At 40.9% G+C, this 12,365-nt stretch overlaps 1 protein-coding gene across 1 annotated transcript in view; it reads left to right on the top strand.

The window, feature by feature from the left end:
• The first annotated feature begins 520 nt into the window (after positions 1-520).
• LOC116981499 (NXPE family member 3-like) overlaps positions 521-12,365 on the top strand; it is a 28,256-nt gene continuing 16,411 nt past the window's right edge. The window contains exon 1 of the mRNA XM_033034547.1: positions 521-642. Coding sequence (XP_032890438.1) covers positions 524-642 — 119 coding nt within the window. The 5' untranslated portion in view covers positions 521-523. The remainder of the gene's footprint in view (positions 643-12,365) is intronic.

Here is a 12,365-nt window from a genome sequence, read left to right as displayed (position 1 = left end):
GCATCTCCCCTTTTCCTAGTCGGCCACCATTTAGATAATAGTCTGCTTTCCTGTTTTTGCCACCAAAATGGATAACCTCACTCATGGAGGTTCAAGACACAGTTTTACTCCGTGTTGTTCATGATGTCAATGGCCAAACGAAATTACTTTTACTGAATACTTTATTTTTTATAAAAATAAGTGTCACGGAACAGGAGAATGTGCGTGTCGAATGTGTAATGGGTGTGCCATTATATAAAGATAAATATGCAGAAGGTCAGCGAAACTGGGAGGAGACGACTTCTCAATCAATTTTGCTAGCCCTTGCTGTCTCCTCCCCTTCCTTAACCCTCTAGCTGTCTCCTCCCACCCTCCCATCCGCCCGCCCTCGGGCTCCTCCCCCTCCTCCCCTTTTCCTTCTTTCTCCCACCCCCCATCAGTCTGAAGAAGGGTTTCGGCCCGAAACGTCGCCTATTTCCTTCGCTCCATAGATGCTGCTGCACCCGCTGAGTTTCCCCAGCAATTTTGTGTACCTTCTCAATCAATGTTTGACGCATTCATTTGTGCTAAATATGACCAGGTAATATCAACAGCAATCCGTCTCCTGCAGATAATTTCAAAGCTTCTCGACATCAATGAAAAGAAAATAATTGCAGATCGCAGGTAATTCAACGCCGTCGCCAACTCGTTTAATGTTATTATGTTTTAGAATCAAATAAACTTCGTGCCTGAGAAAACACCCTCGCGGTAAAAGCAGATACAAGGAACCGCAGATGCTGGTTGACAAAGAAAAAGACACAAAGTGCTGGAGTAACTCAGCGGGTCAGGCAGCGTCTCTGGAGAACATGGATAGGCGATGATTCTGGTCAGGACCCTTCTTTAGACTGAGTGTGGCGTGGAGGGGTTTTTTAGGGGTAGATATTGGTGCCCCTAGAAACAGTAATATCCGACCAACCAGCACCACAACCTCTCCAATCACCACAATCAGTCTGAAGAAGGGACTCGACGACAAATTCCATCTTATCGATGTTCTCCAGAGATGCCGCCAGATAAAAGCTGCAGCTTTGAACTCTCGGAAATAAACTGTTCGATGGAGGGCTGATTCATAGAACTATTATTTCATGTTTAAAGCACCGGGGCAGATCATAGATTAACTCACGATGAATGGCCAACGCTAAATCAATATCACATGTTGATCAATAAATCCGATGATGGGCGGAAAATTGCGGAGGATGCGTGCGGATGTTTTACCCAGTGTCTTCATGGGTTCAGGGATCAGAATATTAGACTATATTGACATTGGAACCAAGTGCAAAACTTGAGAGCTTCAGCAGAAGTCATGCATGTAACGCGACAGGTGATCATTTTCTAACAGAACACTGTACTTCACGTAGTGAAGAGACAATTACATACGAAACGTAACTAACTACATACCAAAGATATTCCTCCAGTCCTTTGCCACAGTTTTACTCCCACTGTCATTTTGTAAAGTTAACGTGTGAAACCACGGGCAGAAACTCTCGAGCTGTTCATTGTTTTCTTAGTTGTAGATGTACACGGGAGTGCGGGGGCCTCCAACATGAACAAACAAGGACGATTCCTGATCGTGGCGTTGCTGGCACTGGCATTGGTTTTTCTAAAGGTGCGTAGAAAGATAAAACTAACGCTCATGCCACCACGCATTAAATTGATAACTATGTAAAATAGAAAGATTAAACCAGAACTTACCGTTTGAAGTTTGATCTTGAAATGCCAGATGGGCATCAGCCTGGGGTGGGATGTAGACCGCGGTCAGGATGATGGAGGTGAATTCCCTCAGTAGGTAGAAGGGACGGCACTTCACAGCCAGGTGTTCCAGGTATGGAGAGCAGGAGTTGGACAGGATTGCCACGTCTGAGCACCATGCAGAGTTGACCACGATGCAGAGGCCCCCTCCTCTCCCTTTCCCAGATGCCAGTGTACGGTCCATGCGATGGGTGGAGAAACCTTCAGGCTGGACCGCTGAGTCTGGGGAGCTGGGGGTGAGTCATGTCTGTGTGAAACAGAACACAGAGCATTCCCTCAGCTCCATTTGGTAAAGCAGCCTTGCCCTTAATTCCTCCACTTTATTTTCAAGGAACTGTACATTGGCCAGTAGGATAGTAGGGAGAGGGGGCCGAAGTCCCCTGCGCTTCAGTCTGACCTGAAGTCCTGCCCGTCGGCCATGTTTCCGGACATAATTTAGCAATGTTACAACATTTTGAGATTTTAAAAATCAAGTCTGCAATTTATCCTATCAGATAAAGCATAAAAAGAAGTTTAATTTGACACCTAATTCACTTTCATATCTTCAGTATTAAAAAAGTTATGTCCATTTTCATACTCGGAAATTAGCATCTTGTTCCCTATTGCTTTTGCATTGACAACACAAAAGCTGTGATCGAGGACAGTCAAAAGCCCATAACTTTCTTAAAAATTCAGAGAACTGAATGAAATTTTCATTTATTATAAATTGAAGCATTCTGAAACAAATATAAAACATCTTACTTGGATGACCTGAAATTAAAGCATACAATTAGTTAATTACCTAATTGTAGTGTAGGGAAGTTAGTGTAGAAATAGCAGGGGCTATGACAGAAATATTTCAAATGTCATTAGAAACAGGAATAGTGCCGGAGGATTGGCGGACTGCGCATGTTGTTCCATTGTTTAAAAAGGGTTCTAAGAGTAAACCTAGCAATTATAGACCTGTTAGTTTGATGTCAGTGGTGGGCAAATTAATGGAAACGATACTTAGAGAGAATATATATAAGTATCTGGATAATCAGGGTCTGATTAGGAACAGTCAACATGGATTTGTGCCTGGAAAGTCATGTTTGACTAATCTTCTTGAATTTTTTGAAGAGCTTACTAGGGAAATTGATGAGGGTAAAGCAGTGGATGTTGCCTATATGAACTTCTGTAAGGCCTTTGACAAGGTTCCTCATGGTAGGTTGGCTAAGAAGGTTCAATTGTTAGGTATTAATGGTGGAGTAGCAAGATGGATTCAACAGTGGCTGAATGGGAGATGCCAGAGGGTAATGGTGGATGGCTGTTTGTCAGGTTGGAGGCCGGTGACTAGTGGGGTGCCACAGGGATCTGTGTTGGGTCCACTGTTGTTTGTCATGTACATCAATGATCTGGATGATGGTGTGGTAAATTGGATTAGTAAGTATGCAGATGATACTAAGATAGGTGGTGTTGTGGATAATGAAGTAGATTTTCAAAGTCTACAGAGAGATTTAGGCCATTTGGAAGAGTGGGCTGAAAGATGGCAGATGGAGTTTAATGCTGATAAGTGTGAGGTGCTACATCTTGGCAGGACAAATCAAAATAGGACGTACATGGTAAATGGTAGCGAATTGAGGAATGCAGTTCAACAGAGGGATCTAGGAATAACTGTGCACAGTTCCCTGAAAGTGGAATCTCATGTAGATAGGGTGGTAAAGAAAGCTTTTGGTGTGCTGGCCTTTATAAATCAGAGCATTGAGTATAGAAGTTGGGATATATTGTTTAAATTGTACAAGGCATTGGTGAGGCCAATTTTGGAGTATGGTGTACAATTTTGGTCGCCTAATTATAGGAAGGATGTCAACAAAATAGAGAGAGTACAGAGGAGATTTACTAGAATGTTGCCTGGGTTTCAGCAACTAAGTTACAGAGAAAGGTTGAACAAGTTAGGTCTTTATTCTTTGGAGCGCAGAAGGTTAAAGGGGGACTTGATATAGGTCTTTAAGATGATGAGAGGGATAGACAGAGTTGATGTGGATAAGCTTTTTCCATTGAGAGTAGGAAAGATTCAAACAAGTCGACATGACTTGAGAATTAAGGGACAGAAATTTAGGGGTAACATGAGGGGGAACTTCTTTACTCAGAGAGTGGTAGCTGTGTGGAATGAGCTTCCAGTGGAAGTGGTGGAGGCAGGTTCGTTTTTATCATTTAAAAATAAATTGGATAGGTATATGGACGGGAAAGGAATGGAGGGTTATGGTCTGAGTGCAGGTAGATAGGACTAGGGGGAAATAAGTGTTCGGCACGGACTTGTAGGGCCGAGATGGCCTGTTTCCGTGCTGTAATTGTTATATTGTTATGTAGCTAATTACAAAATTGACCGTTGTGACGGAAATAGTAATAAACACACAGACTGCCTTGAAAATTAAAAAATGTGATATTCTCAAGATCAGAACTTTAATATTATTGTATTATATTCTGTACATCCGTAACAGATAGGTAAATAAATTACAATTTCTAGCAATAGACCAAGTCTTTATGGAGAAGATCAGTTGCTGGCTGGTACATTGGCATATCATAATCAGTAGCATCATCATACTCCTCAGATTGTAATTAATAAGCCACTCTGTACACCTTGTTTTTCCTCAACTTTTCAATTTTGGCATTGTAAACTACAAGTTTTTGCTCTTCAAACCACGCATGACATGCCTTTCTGCCCACTCCTTTCCCATTAAGAATGTCCTGTAGATTCCATTTTTAAGAAAAGGATATATTTTTTAAATAGCCTGAGTATCCAAATAACAAACTAATCCCATTCACACAGGAATTCACAATATAACATGATTTTTAAATCTCACTGTCATGAATTCATATGTCAGATGGAAGGAATTTGATGTTTAATTCCCATAAATTAATCTAGAAACATCCACTCAATATAATCAAATTTTTTATTTTTTTGCACGATACATGTGACTACAACTGCTATTTAGTATAAAAATGTTGACTATGGGTAGACAATAACACAAAATATAGACGATTTAGATGCTCTTACGACATGAATGTCGAAAAAACAAGAGCATTTAAATCATCTTGCGAGTGGGTTTTTCTGGAACGAGATCGATTGGAACGTTGCATTTGCGGTGAATTTGAACCCCATATCGGCAGGAAAAACACTGCCAGTTCGTATGGGGCCCAAATCACATTTTCGTAACGTAAAATTTGATTAAAGCCATCCCAAAAGCAAGTTTATATGTAAAATACACGACTTACCCGGAGTTTTGTCCCGTTCATGCAATCCGTCACGTTGCAGGTGCTGAGGGCACTTTATTTTAATTAAATCATTAAATTGTCTCACGGTTACAAAAAAAACCGGGAACGCAAGTCCGATCGATTTTTCTTCATCAGCTAGCAGCCCGAGGAAGTCGGCCTCCGACAGGCAGGAGAAAACAGCATTTTAATCCCCCCCCCCCCCCTCCCCTCCCTCCCCCTCCCCTCCCCTCCCCCCAAAGACGCCAAATTTGCGCACACGGCCAGTGGCAGAACTGCAGCGCCCGCCACTGAAGGTAAGTTTTGTAACATCGCTACACAATGGAGGCCTCTCCGTTGTATCCAGGTACTGTGCTTACTGTACCTGCTGTTTCTGTGAAACTGCGCTGGAACGGGGATTCCCTTCCAGACAGCAGCTACAGCTCCGTTGCGATCGGGGATTCCCTCACAGTTGGCAGCTCCAGCTCGGTTGCTCCTGGAAGATCCTGCCCGTCGGTTCCGGAGGTATTCCCGCTGTTTCCATGTACGGTGCCCGTGATCCTCAGTTGGGTCGGGTGTACTCCAGCGATCAAGGGATTGTTTACAGTCGGGGGCTCCCGCAGCTGCGGGTGGTCGTGATATCGCTCGTGCCTTCAAATGCACAAGCAGCTTGTCCGTTACGTCACTGATTTCTGCCGTTTCTCTGATCCAGGTGAGTTGAGTGAAGCTATAAATAATTCTCTTCTGTTGAGCTGCTGGCAAAATGTTGCCATAGGTAGGCGTCATCTTTTACGGGTACCTTTCAGAATGGCAGGCAGTGACTAGTGGGGTACCACAAGGCTCGGTGCTGGGACCAGCAGTGACTAGTGGGGTACCGCAAGGCTCGGTGCTGGGACCGCAGCTATTTACAATGTATATTGATGATTTGGATGAAGGGATTAAAAGTAACATTAGCAAATTTGCAGATGACAAAAAGCTGTGTGGCAGTGTGAACTGTGAGGAGGATGCTATGAGAATGCAGGGTGACTTGGACAGGTTGGGTGAGTGGGCAGATGCAGTTTAATGTGGATAAATGTGAGGTTATCCACTTTGGTGGCAAAAACGGGGAGGCAGATTATTATCTAAATGGTGTCAAATTGGGAAAAGGGGAAGTACAACGGGATCTGGGGGTCCTTGTTCATCAGTCTATGAAAGTAAACATGCAGGTACAGCAGGCAGTGAACAAAGTGAATGGCATGTTGGCCTTTATAACAAGAGGAGTTGAGTATAGGAACAAAGAGGTCCTTCTACAGTTGTACAGAGCCCTAGTGAGACCACACCTGGAGTATTGTGTGCAGTTTTGGTCTCCAAATTTGATTTGGTCTCCATAGGTTTACAAGGTTAATTCCCGGGATGGCAGGACTGTCATATGTTGATAGAATGGAGCATCTGGGCTTGTATACTCTGGAGTTTAGAAGGATGAGAGGAGATCTCATCGAAACATATAAGATAATATGGGTTTGGACACATTAGAGGCAGGAAACATGTTCCCAATGTTGAGGGAGTCCAGAACCAGAGGCCATAGTTTAAGAATAAGTGGTAAGCCATTTAGAACGGAGATGAGAAAAAAACCTTTTCACACAGAGAGTTGTTAGTGTGTGGAATTCTCTGCCTCAGAGGCTGGTTCTCTGGATGCTTTCAAGAGAGAGTTAGATAGAGCTCTTAGGGATAGCGAAATTAAGGGATATGGAGAGAAGGCAGGAACGGGGTACTGATTGTGAATGATTAGCCATGGTCACATTGAATGGCGGTGCTGGCTGGAAGGGCCGAATGGCCTACTCCTGCGCCTATTGTCTATTGTCTATCTTTGTTTGTTTATGATTTAATCTATTGAGTACTGTGTTGCAAACCTGTTGTGCTGCTGCTGCCAGTAAGAATGTCATTGTTCCGTTCTAATACATATGACACAAAAACTCTCTTGAATCTTGAATAATAATATTCTAATCACGTTGTAAAAATTCTGTGATTGAAAATAAAATTTGAAATTTTTAGTCTTGATGATTATAAATGCTGTAAAACAATTTGAAAAAACAATTCATTGACTTTGCTGTTTTCCATAGTTTGTGCAATTTTCAATTTACGGAGCAAAGTCAGTGTGGATCAGATACCCAGCTCCGAAGAATCATTCCACACTACAGCAGGAAGTAAAAATGCCAAAGACTGAATGGATCCACAAGCTGATGCAGTATGGCTATCAGACTCATAGTTTCACCCTTGAAGAACGAACAGAGGGGACAGTACTGATGAAAATGATTGAATGGCCAAAGACTCCCGATACCAGTGTGCACTTTAGGAAAAGCAGCGACCGATTGCATACTTGCTTTATCGTTTTAAATCCTGAGAAGACTTTCCACGTTGGAGATAAATTGCAGGTGTTGCTGCGAATGTTTGACTTTGACGGAAATCCAAAACAATATGGAGGTGACTATCTGCAAGCGCGGATTCACACCCCAGAGTTAAAGGCTGGTTCAGCAGGGACAGTTATAGATAACCAAAATGGATTTTATTACATTAATTTTACTTTATCCTGGCCGGGAAAAGTCCAAGTGTCAGTTTCCCTCGTTCATCCCAGTGAAGGGGTCAAAGTACTAAAACGGCTGCGTGAAGAACGACCAGGTCGAATTTATATGAAAAGCACTTTCAAAGCTGGAGCAATTTCAAAGTCTACTGTTTGCAATCTGTTTTTAACTCCAATTAAACCACTATGTAACTTTACTGATATCAGGACAGGAGAGCCTTGGTTCTGTTACAAACCAGAAAATCTTCCGTGTTCTACTCGAATCAATCAAATTGGAGGTGGATATTTGACAGATTATCTAATTGGAGAAGAGAGGCTGTTTATCCAAAGGTATTCCACCTACATTCTATGTTTTATATTTTGATATTTCCATTTAGTGTTTTCTGTTTTTAGTTCAGATATCTAGCATCTGCAGCTTTTTGCTTTTAAGTTACAATTCATTTTGGTTCTTTATTTATGTAGATCTTATTGATTTATAGTATTTGTAACTGTCCTCCCTACGTGATTGTTAACAGTAGATTGACAGCCAGCCAAACTCGATTCAATAATCAAACACGAGTCAGGAAGTGAGCATCTCAGCTCTTAACTTTAATGATTTTCTAGTGCTGTCACATTCTTATTATTGAAAAACGAGTGAAAACTATAAAGGAAAAGGAAGATACACATATTACTCACCTTTGCAGAAATATACATTTAGATAGAAATAAACAAATCTTCTAATACAGCGAAACATATAGGGCAAATATATAACAAGCAATATACTTAAATCCATCTAATGCCACTGCAAATCCTATTCCTTGTATGTTAAGGTGGCTGCCTACTAACAATCTGAACATTCACAAATGCTATGGAGTTAACATCATCTGCCATAAATACTCTCCAATGTAGCATTCCAAGCATACAGTAAACAATATGAACTTACAGTCATTGCTTTCTTAAGCTAGGATTGGGAAGGATTGCTTCTGATGCTAAAACATGAGAGACAAACAAAGACAGGAGGCTACTTGCTGCTTCCTACTTCCTACTTCCATGTGCAACTGACCTTTCACAATAAAGGTCCAACAGTTGGCGCTGTTGCACATAAATTCAAGCAGAGGACAGAATCGTATTTATTAACTTATTAATAAAAATTTAGGTCGTCCAGTTTCCTCTCGTATCCCAAGTACATGCTGGTTGGTAGGTCAGTTGCTTATTATTACGGCTGCCTTAAAACACATAAAGGTGGATAAATCCCTGGAGCCTGACCGAGTATATCCTAGAACATTGTGGGGTGGGATGAAATAAATTGCAGGGGTTTGGGCAGAGATATTTAATTCATCATTAACCATAGGTAAGGTATCGGAAGACAGAAACATAGAAACATACACAATAGGTGCAGGAGTAAGGCAAGGCAAGGCAACTTTATTTATATAGCACATTTCATACACGAGGCAGACTCAAAGTGCTTCACATAAAAACGTCATACAATAAATGAAATAATAAAATGAAATAAAATAGAAGAACTAAAAGAAAAGAAAAGCAAATTAAAAATGCATTATAAAAAGTGCAAAAGTTAAAAGTGCAATGTAGTTAAGATTTAGCTGAAAGCTAAAGTAAACATAAATGTTTTCAGTCTTGTTTTAAAAGTGGTAAAAGTTGAGGCAAGTCTTAAATCTCCAGCTATTTGTTGCATAGTAACTAAATCCTGCTTTCCCATGTTTTGTATTTACTCTGGGAATCACTAGCAGATTGGTTTCAGAAGATCTTAGCGGTCTAGAAGGCTTATATAGTGGAAGCATGTCAGTGATATACTTTGGCCCTAAACCATGTAGTGATTTATAGGTGAGCAGCAGGATTTTAAAATCAATTCTCTGACATACAGGGAGCCAATGTAAGGATTTAAGAATTGGTGTAATATGCTCAAATTTTTTGGTCTTTGTTAGAACTCTAGCAACAGCGTTCTGAACAAGCTGTAGCTGCCTGACAGTTTTTTTTGGAAGACCTGCAAGGAGACCGTTACAATAATCTAGCCTATTATTAATAAAGGCATGTACAAGTTTTTCTAAGTCTTGAGCTGACATGAATCCTCTTAATCTTGCTATGTTTTTGAGGTGATAGTAGGCCGATTTTGTTACTGATTTGATGTGACTGTCGAAATTTAAATCTGAATCCATAATGACCCCAAGATTTCTGGCTTTGTTTGAAGTTTTCAGGGACAGAGAGTGAAGGTGTTGGGTTACTTTAAGCCTTTCTTTTTTAGCACCAAAAACAATTATCTCCGTTTTGTCCTTATTTAGTTGGAGAAAATTTTGGCACATCCAGTCTTTGACTTGCTCAATGCACTGGCGCAACAGATCTATGGGGCGATAGTCATTTGGTGATAGCGCTACATAGATTTGAATGTCATCGGCATAGCAGTGGTGGTCAATATTATTATTTCGCATGATTTGCTCTAGTGGGAGCATGTAGATGTTGAATAAAGAGGGCCCTAAGATCGAACCTTGCGGTACTCCACACGTCACGTTGGTTGGTTCTGATACAAAGTCGCCAATGGAAACAAAATAGTTCCTATCTTGTAAATATGACCTGAACCAACTTAAGACTGTGCCTGAGAGCCCCACCCATTTTTCCAACCTGTCCAAAAGTATTGAGTGATCAACAGTGTCGAATGCAGCACTGAGGTCTAATAGCATTAATATTGAAACTTTGCCAGAGTCTGTGTTAAGACGGATGTCGTTTACAACTTAAATAAGAGCGGTCTCGGTGCTATGAAGAGGTCGAAATCCTGACTGGAGGTTGTCGTAGCAGCCAGTTGAAGCCAGGAAGTGATTAAGTTGCTGGAGGACAACTTTCTCAATGATTTTACTTATGAAAGATAGGTTTGAAATTGGTCTATAGTTGTTAATAATAGAGGCATCTAGGCTCCGCTTTTTTAAAAGAGGTTTAATAACTGCAGTTTTCAAGGCTTTTGGGAAATTGCCTGATTGAAGAGAGCTGTTAACTATTTGCAGTATGTCTATTGCTAGGCAGTCAAAAACATTCTTAAAGAAGTTGGTAGGTAAAGCATCAAGGCAGCAGGTGGATGGCCTTAGTTGTGTCACCGTTTCCACAAGAGTTTTAGAGTCTATGACATTAAAGCATGTCATCATTGCCACGTTACCTTTGCCTAAACAGGGTGGTGATCCAACATTTTTGTTTGAAGCGGTGATATTGATGGCACGTCTGATTCCTTCAATTTTATCTGTATAGAATAATGCAAACTCATTGCATTTCTGCGTGGAATGGAGTTCAGGTGGTAATTGTGTTGGGGGGTTGGTCAGTCTGTCAACAGTTGCAAATAGGGTTTTTGCCTTATTAGTGTTGTTAATGATATTGGAGAAAAATGTTTCTCTAGCACTTTTTAAGTCTAAATTGTAGGCACGGAGGCTCTCTTTATAGATGTCATGGTGAATATGAAGTTTTGTTTTCCGCCAGATGCGCTCAGCTTTCCGGCATTCTCTTTTCTGGGCTGTTACAAAAGCAGCTTTTCTCCAGGGTGCCTTTTGCTTACCAGAAATCGTTTTAACCGTAACAGGTGCAATGACATCTATAACTTTCACAATTTTGGAGTTAAAGTTATCTACAAGATCATCAGCAGAACATGGGTTTAGAGGTGGTAAGAAGGAGATGGCATTTTTAAAGAGTACATTAGAATGTTCATTTATATACTGTTTTTTGACAGTATTTGATTTTGTCTGTATGTCGGGAATAAAAGATATATTAAAGAAAACACAGAAGTGGATCAGTCACGAAAATATCAGAAACAATGAGACCCTTTGTGATAATCAAGTCCAGGGTGTGCCCATTACAATGAGTAGCCTCTTTCACATGTTGAGACAGGTCAAAGGTGTCTAAAATAGTAAAACATTATTTTGCACCCTTGTCATTCAAATCATCAGTATGAAAATTAAAATCACCAGTTATAACTAGACAGTCAAAGTCAGTGGAGATGCTAGACAATAATTCTGTAAAGTCATCGAAAAAATTAGCATAATATTTAGGAGGCCTGTAAATAATTAATAGGAGAACTCTGGGGGAACATTTCAATTCAGCACAAAGGTATTCGAATGATGGAAAATCACCAAGTGACATCTGTTTCCCCTGAAATACATTTTTAAATATAGCAGCAACCCCTCCACCTCTTTTTCCAGATCTACATACATCAAAAAAGTTATAGTTTGGAGGAGCTGTCTCGATCAGAATGGTTGCACTGTTATTTTGTTCTAGCCATGTTTCAGTTAAAAACATAAAATCCAGTTTAGAGGTGGTAATAAAATCGTTGACTAAAAATGATTTGTTATTAAGAGACCTAACATTAAGCAGACCCATCCTGATGGTATTATTAATAGGCTTTATGGTTGGTTTAGGTTTGGAGGTAAAAGGTATTAGGTTTGTTAGGTTAGCAGTGTGTCTAAGTTTCCCTTTGTTTACTCTCTTAGTAGTCACAACAGGAATGCAGAAGGTGCCATAGTTTGACGTAGGCGACCTTGGGTTCAGCTGATTATGCGGAACTTCCTTCGTAATGTGTCTACGGCTGAACCCTTTCTTGTTTCAGTAATATTCAGGACTGCTATCAATACAGGAGGGGGGCTGTGGCACCCTCCGCTTGGTTGTTATCTCCCTGCGGCCGTGACGTGGCAATGGTACTGATATGGGGCGTGGGCTGAGCATCATAGACAGAGATGCAAGTTTAATGCCACCTTTTTCCTGTTTCTTCAATTCATATGGAAAATCATAATGGGAGGAAACAGTGGAGCTGGTGTTGTTATGGCTATGGGAGAGATGAGGGTGGAGGTCATCGTCGATGGGCGAGTGC

Source organism: Amblyraja radiata, chromosome 15 (genome assembly GCF_010909765.2).
Source record: "Amblyraja radiata isolate CabotCenter1 chromosome 15, sAmbRad1.1.pri, whole genome shotgun sequence".
Classification (NCBI taxonomy): Eukaryota; Metazoa; Chordata; class Chondrichthyes; order Rajiformes; family Rajidae; genus Amblyraja; species Amblyraja radiata.
Note: the sequence above shows the minus strand (reverse complement) of the source record. Positions and strands in the feature narration are given on the sequence as shown.